The 18,709-nt window shown below is 46.4% G+C and overlaps 1 protein-coding gene across 2 annotated transcripts in view; it reads left to right on the top strand.

The window, feature by feature from the left end:
* The first annotated feature begins 339 nt into the window (after positions 1-339).
* LOC146191411 (cytochrome P450 3A14-like) overlaps positions 340-18,709 on the top strand; it is a 24,974-nt gene continuing 6,604 nt past the window's right edge. The window contains exons 1-10 of one of the 2 annotated variants that reach the window (XM_084601956.1): positions 340-398; positions 1,199-1,295; positions 2,297-2,349; positions 2,859-2,955; positions 4,111-4,236; positions 14,231-14,468; positions 15,283-15,413; positions 16,249-16,348; positions 16,729-16,801; positions 18,372-18,480. In XM_084601956.1, the coding sequence (XP_084458082.1) occupies positions 340-398; positions 1,199-1,295; positions 2,297-2,349; positions 2,859-2,955; positions 4,111-4,236; positions 14,231-14,468; positions 15,283-15,413; positions 16,249-16,348; positions 16,729-16,801; positions 18,372-18,480 (1,083 nt within the window). Of the gene's footprint in view, positions 399-1,198; positions 1,296-2,296; positions 2,350-2,858; positions 2,956-4,110; positions 4,237-14,230; positions 14,469-15,282; positions 15,414-16,248; positions 16,349-16,728; positions 16,802-18,371; positions 18,485-18,709 lie in introns of those variants that run through there. The other variant, XM_084601957.1, reaches the window with a different exon arrangement.

Below are 18,709 nucleotides of genomic sequence, written 5' to 3'. Positions count from 1 at the left end.
AAATGTTTGCCCAAATTCCCCTCTATCCTCAACTCAAAATCTGAAAGGTAAATGTTCACCCAAATTCAGAAGCTCATCCTTGCTCAAATCGTTATTAGCGAGAACTTAACAAGGCCGGTGCATGATCCTTTTTCCCAGCAACGGTTGTCACGACTACCAGATGGGCGATAAAGGTTCCGGAAAACAATCTGCAGCGCACGAATACAGCTAAAGTGGAGAGAGGACGCCCTGTAGCGGACATACGGCAGTCGGAGCGTACGCCGCTTTGGTGCGCTGGCCTTGTGAATATCTCGGTAACACTCCAGCCTGCTTGCTGCAACCACGCCTTCTCCAACAGCTATGATTTTGCTTGTCGCCGGGCTCACTCTGTTTTGTGCTTTCGTCATCACGCTTTTCAGGTGAGGTGGTTACTTTTTTCTCTCTAGAGGATGTTTCGCTGAAGTTCAAAGAGTGTCGCTCAGGCTCGCTAGTTAACCGGTGAGTAGTACTTAGGACAAACGCGAATTGCAATTTTCCCCAAATAAGAGTCATGCTTCTATAAGCAAGGCTTGCGTTGCGCTGTCGTCTCGTTCCGATCTTTCCAGTCGGGGCTAACGGGAAAGGAAGGGGGGGGGGGGGGGGGGAGGGAGGGGGTGTTTCCTTGAAGTACCAGCGCTCTCCCACTTCGGCAGACGTTGTTATTGTAAAACATCTACGTCTAATTCCAGTTGCGTCTTCCGAAAACACACAGGTATATGCGTCTATTATGAACGGCCCTCCTCCGCGAGTGCTCTCGCGAGTCGTTGTTCGCGGGCGTTCATATTGCTGCTCGCTTATTTGCTAACCCCTTAATTTTTCCCTTTTTAATGTCACCCATACTTTTTAGCATACAGTCGTAGGCGACCATAATATGTTAAAGCCCAGGCAGTACGAACGTGCATGCGTGGCCTACGGATATTGACTTATGATGCAAGGGTTCTGGAGGGTTCGATTTCTCTCACTCTTCCATCTCACCCTGAAATAGACCCCGTTTCACTTCGACGGATGCAACTGCTGCGACATGCACCTTTTGTTTCAATCTTTATTCTCATACTTCTTTCAACTCTTCTGCCTGCACGGTGGTAGGCACTGCGGCCTAGCTAAAACCAGTCGGCAGGCCAATGAAGTTAGCGCTTCATTCTTCCTTCACTACCAGAACATAACATCGTCCCGTTTACAGGTGGCGACAGCGACATTTCGCTTACTTCAAAGCTCTCGGGATACCTGGTCCTACACCGAGTCTGCTGTGGGGAAACATACGCGAGTATCACGAAACGGTGAGGTCACCAAAACGGTATATGAGCCATAGATTCGTCGCAATTAGCACGTCAACGCAGCAATACGGGGTTTTTGTGCGACAGTGCACCTGCATTTTACTGACAGAGTGAATCGGAAATAAATTTCTGCTCTAACATCCGGTATAAATGTAGGAACGTATAACCATACCACTGACCCGTGACGCATAACCAGTTGCTCTTATCCGTTCTTTTTGCAGATGCCGATTCTATGTGTGTTATTTTTTTTCTTTCTTGTACGTCCTTACTTTGTTCGTCTCAGCGTCCGCAGTATATTTATTGCTGAAATAAATAACATAAATTGCATTTGAGAAACGGCACCTAGCACCCGCCATGAATTCTGTCTACATTATTTTGAGCTAGTAGTACCGTCAGGCAGGCAATTGACATGAAGAAATAGAGAGGAGCACAATTCCGTCTTGGGGATCCATGGTCGAAAAGAAGGTAATGCGGTTAGCATCAGTCGTTTTGAAAGCATATGTTTCGCATGTACTATGCGAACAGCGAAAAAAAAAATATCATTATTATTATAGACTTCGATGCGCGTCACTGAAGCCTAGATATGCATGTTTATATAACTCTGAACAGATGGAATTACTTTTATTCAACATTTTGTCATATGTAAAGACGCCCAGCCCGGAACAGTTCTTTAAACCTTTCGTTCTGTTCTGTTTCGTCGCGTAGGAAATGCCGGATGGAGAATCGACTAGAGAGCCGAATATTATTTTTTCGTGGCCTTTCAGGCTACGACCGTCTCGAAAATATTTTATTATTAGAGCGTGATGAAGCACTGAAATTAGAGCCTTGCGCATTCAAATCCCATAATACACAGTTCTCGACATGTATCGTGCTTCACTAGGAGTCCTACCAGTGATTTTGGTGATCATTTTGTCTTATTTGTCTGCTTTAATGAGAAAGCAACTAACAAAAATTCCGAATACGTATCGCGTTTTCTGTACACAACGTTCATGCATTTCGGACAGGATCATTTCAGGGTTCTCGGCAAATGGTTCAACAAGTACGGCGACACATTTGGGTAAGGTACGATTTCGTGGTCTTTAAAAGATTTTGCAGAGCTAATTCACTCACAGATGTCACCTTGAAGAATAGGAAAGTTTGGCTTCAAACTGCGATGTGTCTTTTATTTGCGACAGGTATTTTCAGTTGCTCGAATCAACAATAACTAAACATTTTCAGAATAAAATTTATTTAGACTTGACTGAACTATAATTTTCTTTAGATGATTTCGCTGTACTATGCTGCTTAGTTAGTGACATGAAGACCACTACCATACGGGTAATATCGCAACACATGTTAAACTATTCTCCAGCGCAATCTAAAGATTATAACTACACATTATTTAGAAATAACCAATACTGATTCCCTGCGTATATAATAGATCCGATAACAAAGAAAACCGGAATTCGAGACAGAGGCACACTGACCGTAACTGTGTAAACCACTTTTCTTTCTACGGGCTATTATCTGGACTCCATTGGCTTCAGCGCGCCGCCCGTGCATAGCCATCCTTATCCCACTTTACAGGTTCTACGACGGAGATGTGCCGTTCATAGTAACAAAAGACCTGGACTTCTTGGAATATGTTCTAGTTCGCAACTTCCAAAACTTTACGGACCGTGGCGTAAGTTTATGTCAGTTAGTCTGTACCATAGGACAACTATTCATTAATTGTAAGTTTGTGGTTTGGCTTTGTCTGTCCTGCAGTACTTTGCAGCCGAGGTGTGACGGATGCTATGCGATATTCTCAGATCATGTGAATACTTGTTCACCCAAGCATACTTCCTTTATTTTTCTTTCCAGTGCAGATTTTGCCGCGTTTTTACGCAGTACCCCGCTCTTCAGTAACTGCGTCGTCGGTGTTGTCGGCGTCGGCGTTGGTAGCGAAAAATTACGGACAAGGCTCTCGTAGGTTTAGGCACGTTCGTGAGGCTTTGTGAAAGTGGGGCTTCAGAAATATGTTGGGTGGCCGCTTAAGAATGGTATACCGTTCTCTATCTAGCCTAGCTAGATATCTAGTATCTAGCTAAGCTAGATAACATGGTAGCTTGGCATAAGCAGCGGTTGCTCTTTGCTTGGCATAAGCAGCGGTTGCATGCAGTGAACTAACTTTTTATATTCCTATCTACGTGATATTGGACCCCTAGACAAACTTTAATACCTCTACGTTACTCATCATTGCTCAATTTCTAAGGATATGACACTATCAGTTCATTTGCAGGACACTGCCCACCTTCTTTTGTTTTCTAGAATGCAACTTTAATGGTTCTCATTGCACTTTCCATGGCATCATAATGTTTTCTTTCATTTATTTTATTTTACTCATCACTGCAAAATTTCGCCGTAAGCATTTGTTCGTTCAATGTTTCGCTACATTTCAGTATATATATTTACACCACAACGCGTGCATGTCGATTGGTTCTGCGTTATACAAGTGATTTTACAAAGGTGATTTTATGAAGTTTGCATTCAAGAAGAACTAGCAGAGCGCTCGACAACAGCGTTTCAGTGCAACAGTGCCCAATCTCAGATCTTGCAGTTATTCATTCAGCATTATCTGAGCTCCCCGATGCTGGCGTACTACTTGCGTATGTAGAATAGTTTTACGAAAAAAAATACTGCAATGTCATGGAGAGAATAGTATTCTTATAGTATAAGTATTTGCATTAAAGAGCTTGACCATTTGCTACATGCATGCTTCTCTATTCTAATTGTTTTTTCTCCTTCTTCCCCATGTAATAGTTGATGACAGGAGGCTATGCTATTATTATTTTTACAGCGGGGAGCGATTATGCTGCAAAATCACCCCTTTTTGAAGAATGCTATTGTCCATGCTGGCGGCACACAATGGCGAAGCATACGGCGGGCGATTGCTCCTGGCTTTAGTCCAGCGAAGATAAAGCAGGTAAGCTGCGGAATCGGCAGAAAAACTATCGCATATGTGCTGGCTGTCAGCCCATAGAACATTGAGAAACACTGACTCTAGAAAGTTTGATATGTGGTTTGTGGGGTTTAATAGTCCCAACTCGACTCAGGCTATTGAGAGACGCCGTAGTGGAGGACTCCGAAAATTTCGGCCACCTGGGGTTCTTTAACGTGCACTGACATCGCACAGCACACGGGCGCCTTGCTTTTCACCTCCACTGAAAAGCGGCCGCCGAGGCCTGGATTTGATCCCGCATCATTAAGAACACTAGCCGAGCGCCGTAAACAATGCGCCACCCCAGCGGGGCTGACCCTATGAAGTGGGAAACACACTCAGCATACACACTTTGCCTATGTAAAGCTACCTCGTCGCAAGTGAAAATTTTTGTAATGAGGTGTTAGTACACTAGACTGATTTATACAGGAGCGAGCTCTAAATGACAAGCTTTACTTTGCTGCCTCTCGTACTACAGCAGGAAGATATAATTCGTTACAACGGGGCCCTATGTCATGTAAATATATGAGTCGTGACTTTCAATGTAACTTATACGTACCTCAAGTTATCGGACTTGTAAAAGCAGTGCTTTAATAGTTTCGTGAAAATGACTGTTTTTTCACGAATACGCAAGAAAGATGCAACTCAATCCCTTTCTTCTCAATCTCAATCCCTTTTGGAGCTGCGCCTAACATCGCTGCGCAGACACCACAAGAAACTCTCAGCTGTCCTCAAATGTTCCGAGGGGTGACCAAGACCAAAAGTGGATTTGAATAGGGTTTCTTGAAATACACTAGAGTCCTTGCTTTCTCCATGAAACGAAAAATAATACCCACAGCTGCATCACACAAAGAAATATAAAAAGCTCGTGTTTTATATGTTTCGACAAAGCGGTGCGAGCTGTCGCATTAGCAGAATCAGCCAATACATTTACTGGTCATGACACTTCATCAAAATATGATATAGGTCTAAGAGGAGCCGCTAGGGAGCACTCTTGCCGGTCTGAGGCATCGTAGCGATGCGACTGCTAGCTCTCTACGGCGAAATTCGGAGCGGCAAATTGTGTCTAAATATACCTGAGAATATTTATAGTATCTTTCGAATAGCATTACTTCGAAAGCCGTTCGAGAAAAAAACAACCAAGGGATATTCAGCGTCGAATCACATCACATCACATCGCTTTATGTACCTTAAAGCACCCTTTTCGGGTTGTTACCTAAGGGGTGGGGCTATCAAAATGTAGGGATCAACAGTGCTTGAAAATGATGATGAACATGTTATGGCAGTGCTAGGAGCGAGAATTTGGAAGGCAGCAAATGCATGGCACTTGTGCCGTGCATTTGTGCACTGAGTAGTAGTATAGTAGTAGTAGTAGCAGTAGTAGTAGTGGTAGTAGTAGTAGTAGTAGTAGTAGTAGTAGTAGTAGTAGTAGTAGTAGTAGTAGTAGTAGTAGTATTAGTAGTAGTAGTAGTAGTGGTAGTAGTAGTAGTAGGAGGAGGAGGAGGAGGAGGAGGAGGAGGAGCAGTAGCAGCAGCACTAGTAGTAGTAGTAGTAGTAGTAGTAGTACTAGTAGTAGTAGTAGTAGTATAGACTGCCGTCACAGAAGTATATTGTCACGTACACGGTGACTAAGGATACCAATGATAGCAGGGGGTAGCCCAGACACAAGAACACAGCAGCACAGACGCAAACGTGTAAGCGACACTTTGTCGTCCTCTTCAACTTCGTCCTCCTTTTCCACCTCAGTCATGCGCCACCTGGCAACGCTAGGTGGCATTACCCCCTCCCTCCGGAAAAAAATGAGAAGGGCCGGTAAAAATGGTGTGAAAAGCAAGAGAGTGGTCACAGCGGGTGGCCATACGCTATCGGTGGTAGTACGGCTTCAGCCGCACAATGTGCACAATGTCCGAGCTGTGCTTTCGACGTTTTGGTTGTGTGGCACCGTCTGGGATAACTTCATAACTAAGGTCACTCACACGGCGCAACACTTTGTACGGCCCGAAGTAGCGGGAAAGGAGTTTCTCTGACAAGCCTGGACGGCGAACTGGTGTCCATACCCAGACTTGATCTCCAGGCTTGTAGTCAACCTGGCGGTGCCGGAGGTTGTAACGGTGCGCGTCAGTGGTCTGCTGCTGCCCAATGTGCACACGGGCGAGCTGGCGGGCTTCCTCAGCGCGGATGGCATATTGATGGGCATCTGAGGATAGCTGGTCATCATCTGGGCACGAGAGCATGGAATCGAGCATGCTCTGAACTTCGCGTCCGTAAACAAGTCGAAATGGTGTGAAGCGCGTTGTCTCTTGTAAGGCTGTATTATACGCAAATGTAACGTACGGCAGCACCTCGTCCCAGGTCTTGTGCTGCACATCGACGTACATTGCCAACATGTCCGCAATCGTCTTATTCAATCTTTCTGTAAGGCCATTGCTTTGTGGATGGTACGCTGTGGTTTTGCGATGGGTCGTGCAACTCAGCTCAAATATGCGGTCGATCAGCTGTGATGTGAAAGCTGTCCCTCTGTCGGTAATGACGTAGGAAGGGGCGCCATGCCGCAAGACTATGTTGTGCATGAAAAACTCTGCTACTTCGGAAGCTGTGGCATGAGGGATTGCCTTTGTCTCAGCGTATCGAGTCAGGTAGTCAGTAGCGACTACTATCCATTTGTTTCCGGCCTGCGACAAAGGGAAAGGGCCAAGGAGATCCATTCCAATTTGGTCGAACGGAATGCGGGGTACTTTAACGGGCTTGAGAAATCCGGCAGGCTTCTGGGGCGGTGTTTTACGGCGCTGGCATTCGCGACAGCTTCGTACATAGCGTTTCACTGCTGCGGAAAGTCCTGGCCAGTAATACATGTTGCGGACGCGAGCAAGCGTCCGTGAGTAACCCAAATGACCAGACGTTGGTTCATCATGGCAAGCAAGGAGAATATCCTCACGGAGCTCGCATGGCACTACCAGAAGGTAAGTTCTGTCTTGGCTCTGGGAGTTTCTTTTATACAATACGCCTTGCCGTATGCAGAAGGAACCAAGGTGCCGAGATAGGTGTCGAGGCAGAATCGTATCACGCCCTTCCAGATAATCGATGAGTGGAAGGATGTCTGGATCAGCTCTTTGTCGATCCCTGAGCTCAGATGCGCTGAGGGCTCCTAGAAAACCGCTATCGTCATCGGCTGTAGTATCGCCAGTGTCAACGGGTGCTCGTGACAGCGTGTCGGCGTCTTCGTGTTTGCGGCCGGACTTGTAAACAATGGTTATGTCAAACTCCTGAAGACGTAAACTCCAGCGTGCAAGTCGTCCAGATGGGTCTCGCAGATTTGCCAGCCAGCACAAACAATGATGGTCGGTGACGACTTTAAATGGCCGGCCGTAAAGGTAGGGACGAAACTTCATAGTAGCCCATACGACCGCCAGGCATTCCTTTTCTGAGGTGGAATAGTTCATTTCGGCACGAGAGAGAGTGCGGCTGGCATAGGCTATTACTCGCTCAAACCCGTCTTGATGCTGAACAAGGACCGCGCCAAGACCGATACTACTGGCGTCAGTGTGTACCTCAGTGTCAGCCGCTTCATCGAAGTGCGCCAGAACAGGGGATGTTTGAAGGCGCTCACGAAGCAAAGAGAAGGCCATCTGCTGCTCAGAGTTCCACACAAAGGAGGTGTCCTTCCTTGTAAGGCGCGTCAGAGGTTCTGCGATCTGAGAAAAGTCCGCAATGAAACGCCGATAATATGCGCACAGGCCGAGGAAGCGCTGAACAGCCTTCTTATTAGCTGGAACGGGAAATCGTGCGACGGCAGCAGTCTTATCGGGATCCGGGCGCACCCCATCAGCGCTTACAACATGGCCGAGGAACTTGAGTTCTGTATACCCGAAGTGGCATTTCTGGGGCTTCAGCGTGAGATCAGCAGAACGGAGGGCTTCCAGGACAGCTCGAAGGCGTTCGAGGTGTTGATCAAATGTTTCGGAAAAAACAACTACATCGTCCAAGTACACAAGACAGATCTGCCACTTGAGGCCAGTGAGGACGGTGTCCATCATCCTTTGGAATGTAGCTGGGGCAGAGCACAATCCAAATGGGAGTACTTTGAATTCATATAGGCCATCTGGAGTGACAAATGCGGTTTTTTCTCGGTCTCTTTCGTCTACTTCGATTTGCCAATAGCCGCTTTTTAAATCAATAGATGAAAAATACTTCGCACGTCGCAATCTGTCCAGTGAGTCATCGATGCGCGGCAACGGGTATACATCTTTCTTTGTCACATTATTCAATTTTCGATAGTCGACGCAAAATCGAAGAGTGCCGTCTTTCTTTTTGACAAGGACAACTGGTGAAGACCACGGACTTTGTGAAGGCTGCACAACACCATCATCCAGCATCTCCTGAACTTGCGTCTGGATCACTTCTCGTTCTTTGGCAGACACACGATAAGGCTGCTGTCGTATTGGGCGAGCGTCGTCATAAGTAATGATGCGATGCTGTGTAATGGGCGTTTGACGAACCTTCGAGGAAGAAGCAAAGCAGTGCTTGAAGTCTAGCAGCAGTTGCTCTAAAGCCCGCCGTTTCTCCTTTGACAAGTGACAGTTAATGTCGATGTTGTCAAGAGATGGCTCGTTAGTTTCTACTGCCGTGGATGCAAAACAGACCGGATCGTGCGCAACATGGTCAGCAAAAGCGATAGCAGTCCCCGGGAACAAGTGTCGGTACTCATTAGAAAAATTTGTGACAAGGAGTGCAGCCCGGCCATTGTGAAACGACAATAAACTTCGGGGAGCGCAAATGCCATGAGCAAGCAGGAGTGTATGGTTCGCCTCCGCTACAGCATCACCGGTACGGAAATCGTCACAGGTAACTTCCACAAGAGCACTGCTTCGCGGCGGCAGCGAGACGCTCTCAGCGGAAACACGAAGTGCGTTATTGCAAGGACTGCTACTATCTTGTTCGGTAGACTGTCCCATCGAAAACGTGACGAGTCTATTTCGCAGGTCGATAACTGCTCCGTACTCCCGCAGAAAGTCAATGCCGAGGATAAGGTCACGGGAGCAGTCACTTAAAACAACGCAACTAACGACGAACGTACGTCCGTTAATCTGAATGCGAGCCGTGCACATCCCCTTTGTAGTAACTATATGACCGCCGGTGGTTCGAAGGCACACACCTGGCCAAGCAGTGAGCACCTTCTTCAAAACAGTCGCCATGCGACCACTCAAAATTGAATAATCGGCACCGGTGTCCACTAAAGCATTGACCGTAGTGTGACCGTCTAAAATAACCGGAAGGTCCAGAGAAACGCTTTTTGCTTCCCTAGGTGACGGTACCAGCAGCTCGCGGTCGGATCGAAGCGGCGACGACGGGAGGTCTTCAACGCAGCGACTACCAGCGGCCTCGCCCCCGAAGGTCGCTGTTTTCAGTTTTCCCGACCAGGGCTAGACGAGCGGCCTTGGTCCTCTCGCGAGGAACCGTGAGTGAACGAGGAGGAGCGCCTTGGCGAAGGGGAGCGGGGCTGACGCTGCGAACGAGATGAACGCTGCTCCGCCAGGTACTCCTCAATAACTCGGGGCCGTTGACCAAACCGGGGAGGAGGCGAGTCGATGCGGAAGCCGTGGAGACCGAGGCGTCGATACGGACAATCCCGGTAGAGATGTCCTGGTTCACCGCAGTGGAAGCAAAGCGGACGGCGGTCAGGCGTGCGCCAAATGTCGGCTTTGCGTCGGGGCAGCGGGCGATTGTCGAAGTTCTGCACTGGCTGCACCGAGGGCAGCGGAACTGTAGGTGACGCGAGAATGGGCGGTGGTGAAGGGGGAGCCTGACTCTGCAGAACTTCCGCATATGTGGGACGATTGTCGGTCCCCGACAGCAATGGCGGGCTCGGAACTACAGGCGAAAGAGGGCTCTTGAGTGCCTGCCGCACCTCCTCCCGCACTATAGCAGAAACGGAAGATGGCGATTGCTGCAGAGGGCTCCAGAACTTGCTTAGTTCTTCGCGCACGACGCTGCGAATCAGTTCGCGCAATGCATCGGGATGCCGCTCTGAAGATGCAAATGATTCCGCGGTTGTGCGTGTATGAAAAGGTCGGTCATAAGCCACGGCACGTTGGTGTAGCACCTTTTCCATTGTGGTGGCCTCCGCAAGGAATCCGTTTACAGTCGAGGGTGGGTTTCGCACAAGGCCTGCGAACAACTGCTCTTTCAAACCCTGCATCAAGTGCCTGACCTTTTTGTCCTCGGACATGGCGGGATCGGCTCGCCTGAAGAGGCGCGTCATGTCCTCGACGTATGCTTGGACACTCTCATTCGGCCTTTGGATGCGAGAGTGAATGGCACGTTCTGCATGCTCGCGACGATCTGCGCTAGTGTAAGCCTCGAGCAGTTGACGACGGAATTCCCGCCACGAAGTTAAAGCTTGCTCTCGGTTCTCGTACCAGATACGGGCGCCGTCCTCAAGGCTGAAGTAGACGTTCCTTAGTTTGGCAGCATCGTCCCACTGGTTGAATGCAGCGACACGTTCAAACTGAAGGAACCAATCCTCCACATCCTCAAAGAGGTCCCCATGGAAAGTCTTCGGTACCCGAGGGGCCTGCAAGGTGTAGTTACAGGCCGGTGCGAGGCCCGTCACCTGCTGCGCAGGAGCACTAGATGTCATGGCGGCGGGTGCTGGCTGAAACTCCGGAGACAGTCCCTGGAGCCGTCGACTGGAGCGATGCACGGGGGTGTCCAATGGTACAGGGCTGGCGCGACGTCTTGTAGATGGAGATTCTTGCATAGGCGATCGTTTTACCCAGCAGCTCCACCAGAATGTCACGTACACGGTGACTAAGGATACCAATGATAGCAGGGGGTAGCCCAGACACAAGAACACAGCAGCACAGACGCAAACGTGTAAGCGACACTTTGTCGTCCTCTTCAACTTCGTCCTCCTTTTCCACCTCAGTCATGCGCCACCTGGCAACGCTAGGTGGCAATATTTCTTCTGTGTTCCTGAAGCGTCGTGTGTAGAAATGTTTTGTACACCCACTGTCTTCAAGGGCACGGCCAGATATTGATGCACCACATGGTTGCGGTAATGACAACTTGCGACTGCGCATTCCACATCTTTTCTGACTGTGATGCGTGCATACGAAGGGATTTTAAACGTCTCATACAACAACCAGCGATCAGTTTCATTGACTGTGTGCTTCGCGTTTAGCAAGTAGTTAACAGTCAGGTAAAAGATTTGTTTGAAATTGCTTTACTATGCTTTCTCAAACATTTTTTCTAAGGTTTCTCTGTTTTACATATGATCATTTGTTTTTCCTGCAGTGTCATGCTGCCTATATAATACGTTTGTCCTTGCATTATCTCAAATTCTCGCAGTCATTTTGGTTCATTTTATTTTACTTACAAGTTGTGACTTGTACTAAATTATACTTTTTTCTTTTCCATTTTATTATGTGTTCTCGTATTTGCGTTAAGGTCTTCATTTTAGATATTGCATGTATTTCCAGTCAGTGAGTCATATCCACGCTAATTTAAAAACGGGTTTTATGGCTCCCCCAAAATGAAACCCTAGGAAAGTGGAGCACAATAACAACGCCTAAAAAATGCGGCGACCAGCAGTCACAAAGAAAAAATTTGTGACGTGTACATACCCTAATGTATGTACTTTACGTATCGAATACGTCATTTTCCTGAATGACTGAGGCCAAATGCAAATAAGAAAAAACTAATGCTGTCTGACTTAACCATCTGAATTGAAGGAGGTGCTGTTTGATAGATTTTATTTTTACCATAAAACCTCAAGAGCGAAAAGAAACAGGTCACAGAAGTCATATTTTACAGATTTGCGATGTGGCTATGTAACTATCAGCTAATTTGCTCCTCAATCTAATCTTTTGGTCCTAGTAGCCGGCCACAATGTGCGCGCACAAGCTCTTTATCATCGTGATTTTTTTTTATTCTTTCTTTTTTTTGCAGTAGAGAGCTGCAGCTGGTTTCTAAAACCGAAAGTGACACAAAATGTGACGAGCAATCCACATTAATGCAAGCAATTCAACTTTAATTCGTAGTGTTTATGCAGACATTGGCGAATTTAACCTTGTGAACGGTAAACTTCTCTAAGTAGTCTTCCGCAATCTTCAAAAGGCCGTGGGTTGAAGACACTTGCTAACGGCATTTCGTTCTGTACTTATTAGAGTCAAAGCACTCGGAGTCTGATATACATTCTTAAAAATCGGACTTTGCTCACATATGTCATCCTTGAAAACTTTTTCACGGGAATGCATGGAACAAATGCGCAACAACTCCAACAAGACGCCCTGTTCGTTGAGCTCTCCGCACTGTTTCCGCAGACGGGCTTGCGCGCAATAAACGTAACCTCGAAAGTGTGACTGTTATCGATGACACCTTGCATGCTTTTAACGTGTAGGCAGGCGGACGCCGGAATACACCTCGAGTGGTCGTCGAACATCCTCGCCAAGCGGGCAGCAAAAGTTTTAAAAAACACATACAAGACAGAACCCCACCTTCGACCAGCCACTGGTTCCCGCAAACAATGCCACTCGCCTCGAAGTGCGTTTACTACTACTAATTATGCTACTAATAATAATATTATTAGTAATAATAATAATAAGAAGAAGAAGAACAGGAAGAAGAAATTTGTTTACAGGAAAGGAAAGTTCAGTATCTGTCGCACTCTTTTTCTTTTTTTCTTTTTTTTTTGGACTCCTGAACCGCGCCATAAGGGAAGGGACGAATACAGCAAATTCATTTTCCTGTGATGCAGCACTCCATCACATTTCTCTCTATCTGTTGCCAGTATGTAGGCTAAATATCGGCACTTCCTTCGTTATTCCCTTACATGGGAGACCCCATGTACACAGCAGGCACGCGCTATCGTTTAAGACCTTCATGCACACCATACACAAGGCAGAAGGTGAAAACATCTATTATGTTGCACGTACCCTCCCACGCTAGGAGAAAGTGGAAGCACGTCACATTTTGGAGAAGCCCCGGCTAAATCTGGAAGTCTCCCCTGAGCTGGTCATAGTCAAATTAGATTGGGCACTAATTCGAGGTCAATTTTCGGGGCTCCAGGAGACCACATTTTAGGGGTTCCCCAGCTAAATTTGAGCGCCACCGCTGAGTAAGCCATACTTAAAATATGTTAGACGCAAATGTTGGAACTCGAGCGAATGAAAATTTTGGGACACCAGGAGGCCTTTCAATTATTTTGGTAGAGGGGGGGGGGGGGGGGGTGGAGGGGGTTCACTCAAATTTCGTGGTCACCACTCAATTAACCGCACCATATTAGGCTAGAAATCAATTTCGGTCACATTTTGTGTATTCAGAGGTCCAAATTTTTGGGACGGCCTCCAAATATGGCAATGAACACTGAGTCGGCCACACTCGGATTAGGTTGGATACCATATGGCCATAATCAAATGAAGGTTCAGAAGTCCATTGCTGTTGGCGCAGACAAAAGCTTTCTTTGTACACTTCCTGCGGACAGCTGTTTCGCACGCCTTCTACTAGCGTTTCTTTTTTTCCGCCATGAGCCAATTAAGGCTCATGCATTAAATATCTGCGTGGCAGCCGCCTCCGCTGCCGCCTGTCCGATAGCCTCCGGGTGTACGCAGCGCCGTGCTGCAGCCACCGCTGGCAGAGGAGAAATCTCCCCGTTGTGTTACGGCGGAGTGTCGTTTCAAGAAAAGTATTGTATCATTATGGTTGAGCAAGAAAAGGGGACCTTACCTAGCAGTTGTCAAAGCCGAGGGCAAAGGGGAGTAGTGACGGTTCTAGGATCTGTGAAGGCTTGTTAAAACCAAGTTCGTTCGTCCTCTGGAAATCAAGCTGGGGATATCCGCCTGTTTCGATATCACTGTCCTTCGCTAACCAATTATGGGACAACGTGTGCGACCTACGAAATGCTTTTCTGTTACACAATGCTTGTATTATTGTTTTATATCTTCCCAATTTTCTTCTTTTGTGTGTTTGTGTCGTTTGGCAGATGATGACGGAGATCATGAATGGCACAGACATATTCCTGAGCATCGTTGAAAAACTTGCCACCAGCGGCCAGGAGGTGAACGTGTACCACCTGTACCAGCGGCTCGCCATGGACTACGTTGGGCGCGGGGCATTCGGAGTTGATTACAGCTTCCAAAGAGGACCGGAAAGTGCCCTCGCCGCTGCAGCTAAAGTGGTACTGCAGGGCATTATGGCGGGACCGTTCCATTTGATCTCTCGTGAGTGGAAGTCAGACATTTAACGCGTCCGGATTAACACTCAGAGCTTCTACCCCACACACACACTCTCTCTCTCTCTCTCGTCATTGAGGCGTTCACACAGCACTAGCGACAATCGTCTCGTCCTCTATCCGCCAGCTGGGGCCTAATAATGCAACTGTAATTACCCCTTAGGAGGTCACGTATGAAATAATGAGCAAATATGTGGTGAAAACTCTGGCACACTTGTTAAAGGCGTATTACGTGAGAGACAAAAACGGCACCTGGCGACTTGTTCAAGCAGACAATGTACAGCTCACAAAGAGCAAAAACAATAAGAGGTCGAAAAACTGGCGACGAACGATGTAGATGAAGAATAACCCAATTGAGTCCGTCGAGATGCTTATGGGCCTTTCGGCATGTCATTTCCGCCTGTTTTCCGCTACAAAATGGCCGAATCACATATTACCAGGTCATTTTTGCAAGTGTAGACAAATGTACAGAAGGCTCTGTAGAGAATTGTGAAAGTGTGACGTTGCAGAAACGATGACCTCTAAGCCTGTTGTTACTAAAGTGTATTGGCAACGCGACGAAGCAAAGCTCTCAAAGGAATGGTGATAGTAGAGGCTCTCATACTAGCCAATGAGACATCAGTTTTCTGTGAAACAGCAGATCAGGCCCCCATTCCCGACCTTTGAGCAGGTTGTTCATTGGAGTTGAGAGTGTCGCAAGGCATTAGTGAGATTAATTAGGTCGCTAATGCCTATCCCTTTTAGTTTACTAGCGCTCTATCCTGGTAAGCTGATCATAACATATTTTTCTTCTTTTGCTATAGAGAGCACCTCCATGCTGGGTCTCCTAATGAAGCCGTTGTACTGGATCAACATGCTCCTCGGTGCCTACGTTACCATTCCATTTACTAAAGAAACATCAAAGATCATCGAACTCAGAAGGAACAATCCCGCAGTGAGTACAGAAATATAAATAAAGAATTTTTGGTTTCGAATAATATTCATGTGGGGTTTGTTTATTGTCGTCACAAAAGAGCTAGTTTTTTGCTATTGCTCGCAAAAAAAAAAAAAAGAGTACATTATACCGAGTTTGGGAGGAACAATCCCAATATGAGTGCTTCTGTATGGATATCGGTGCTTAGCAAAGTCAAACTGGCGATTAACTTTTCGCATCGGATGATACTAATCTAGAGTTCGCTTTTCAATGACATGACGGAGATTCTTATTTTCAGGAACAACGAAATCGTTTGATTTTCAGCTGCAAACAAACAAAAAAAAAGAAACAGCGGGCGGACTATTTCGTAATCGGTGTTCGTGCGCTGTTTGACCTTGAAGCAGAAACCTTACTCTCGTCCTCCTATTTATGGAATCCTAGCAAAAACAACACCGAACAGGCGGAATACTTTTGTTGTGTTTATGTCTAACTGAGCACTTTTTGTCTTTCAGCAAGTTGAGGTATTTAGGAAAACGCACACTTTGGAGAAAAAAACGAAATGTCACCTTCTGCCCCCAGAGTAACTACACATGACCGCGCGTACTATCAAGCTGACGCCTAACGTTGCACCTGTTGATATATTCGGCGCTGTTCTGCACTCCAGCTTGCCAACATGCCGCGTTATGGTCACTTTCTCCTTCCCCTGCTTGCCAAGCCTGCGGGCAACAAATACAAAGCCGTTGCTAGCTGTTACCAGTATTAAAGCGTGCCATATCCTGAACGACGCAATGATAAAACAAGCCTTCTCATTTTGCCGCAATCAGCAATGAATTATTGTCCCGGCTCCCTTCCACAGTACCGCAGGCCCGACGTACTTCAGAACCTATTGGATGCCGAGTATCGTGAAGAGAGTACCGATCTTGGAAACGACCCTATAGAAGACAGCAATGCACCAGGTAAGGAAATACAAAATGGCTGATTGTCAACAGTTGACAACTCTAGACGAAAATAGATGCACTGCATGGGATTTACAAGAATAAGGTTAAAATATGAAGCAAAAGTTTAAGCGCGAAGGCAACACAAACGTTTACGTGCGTTGCGCTTATCAATTGTGTCGCTTTTTAAACTTAACAGTGTATATCCCAGGACGCGCATTTATCTTTCTATAAATATATTTTACTTAATAAACGACAGTATTCGAAGCGTGGCCAGAATGAGAGGAAACATTTTGCTCATGTGGCAGCCCACTTTGGATTTGTGCTGGCGGTTTGTACCGAAATGCGCTTTGTTTTTTTAATCATTTTTTTTTTTTTTTTTTTTTTTTTTTTTTTTGCAGGTGGAGCTTCCAAAAGTCGTGCCCTAACTACTGATGAAGTACATGTCAGTGTTAGCTCTCTGTTCATCGCAGGGTAAGTGCACTGTTACATAATTGATGCATCTGCCACTTATTTATTTTTTTTTTGAGGTCCAGCTTTCTAAAGCATCACGTTTATTTTTAGAGCAACTGTATAATATTTCAACATACTCTGATACACTGTGGATGTGAACGATCTAATCGCCTCACATGAAACAAGACCTTGCTTTTAAGGTTTCTTCTGCGCTGGCCCAAGAATTTGCAACTGCCAAGAAAAACCAGTAGTGAACGTCCTTCACCAATCAATAGAAGTCACATACAACCGCCCCGGTAGGGAGACTGGCCGATTTATAGACTGGTACAGTGTCGTATATTACTATATTCGAAAACATTGCATTCATCAAAAGCTTCTTGATGAAATCCTACGCTCGTTCAAAATTTATGCGCACGCTATAAATTAACAGCAATCGTTCTTCAATTGCGCATTTCCGCTTGTTCGTACGACGCGCGTTGGCGCGTTTGCTCTGGGATGGCGCTTTTGGTGCGCAACAACCCAAAAACAAATGCGGTAGGCCAAGCGTGTAGCCGCAAGCCTACACATGCTTTATGCATTCACTGAGTTGTGATGTTCGCGTTCTTCATTCTCACCAACGAGACATCGTAAACTTGAAGTACGCCCACAGATGTACTGAAGGTCATGGGAGATCATGGGTGTGCCAGCAGTGAGTCATTTTTACATCCCTCTGGCTGTGCATGTTTAAACAGAGTCGTACATCATACGGGAATTGGTGAAAGGAAACGCCGGGAGGTTTTTCAGGGTGGGATTTAAGAACCGGGCGCAGCATTAAACCACATGGTACAGTAGCAATATGCACGGCAAAAAGAGGGTTCGGACAACGGGGAGGTCACTTATCCCAGGTGCAGAGGCATCACTTGTACAGGCGTGTGCACATCACTCGGGAGAGCGTATATCAAAGCAAAGGAAACAAACTTGAAATGTGCGCCAGAGAACCCACCTGCAGACAGAAGGAAATGCCGAAAGTACACTGCGCCAGAGAAGGTCGACTGCTGTGACCAGGTCAGCTCCTTGGTTACGAACTAGCTGCATGGTTTAGCAGCATAAGTGACAGATAAAGACATAAGTCGGGAGGCTTTGTGGGATTCCTTGTATGAGGACGGTAATGAACGCCTTCTGTGGCATCGAAGCAATGTGCACGCCTGAGAACAGGAAGACGGGTTACAGTGAATGCACCAGTCGAAGTGCACAAAAAGCAGACAAGAGCAGCCTTTTTTAACTCAATAGTGAATAGTCAGTAAGTTTATTTCCAGATTCAACTGTAGGGTTACCCGGCTAAAAGCTGCCTAGGCGGCTTGACAGTGTCCAGGAAACCATGCAAGCAGCAGCATACGAGCGGTGCAGGAAATTTTCAAATGGGTCATACATACAGTAGTTACATTCAATAAAAAAAATTCAATACATATGTGTACTGACTAATAATTTTTACACTAAAAGGCACAAATATAAAAACGTATGTAACGTATATACCTATGTATGTAGCGAAACAGTGCGGTTACTACAATGTCTCTACGATAAACTTCTCTGCATATGTGATTTTTAATTCCAGTTATGACAGTACGTCTACGTCGTTAAGTTACGTCACGTACCTTTTGGCCAAGCACCAAGACGTTCAAGACAAAGTCAGAGAAGAAGTTGACGACGTTGTTTCCAGCAAAGCAAGTCGTAATTATTTTATCCTCTAATTACGGCCATTTAGCTCGCACGTCTTGGCTACTCGCAACCTAACACGCTTTAAAGGCATGTGGTGAAAGGTATTGGCTCATGAGGGCAGCAAAATAATTGCTGCTCTAAAAGCATATTTTGTAGTTTTTGTTCATCGCCAACAGAAAAAGCCAAAGCTTTAAAATTTGCTTCATAAAATAAAATTGGCTTTTCACCTTCTTT

The sequence above is a fragment of the Amblyomma maculatum genome, chromosome 4 (genome assembly GCF_055883805.1).
Source record: "Amblyomma maculatum isolate TAMU_Amacu chromosome 4, ASM5588380v1, whole genome shotgun sequence".
Taxonomy (NCBI): Eukaryota; Metazoa; Arthropoda; class Arachnida; order Ixodida; family Ixodidae; genus Amblyomma; species Amblyomma maculatum.
Note: the sequence above shows the minus strand (reverse complement) of the source record. Positions and strands in the feature narration are given on the sequence as shown.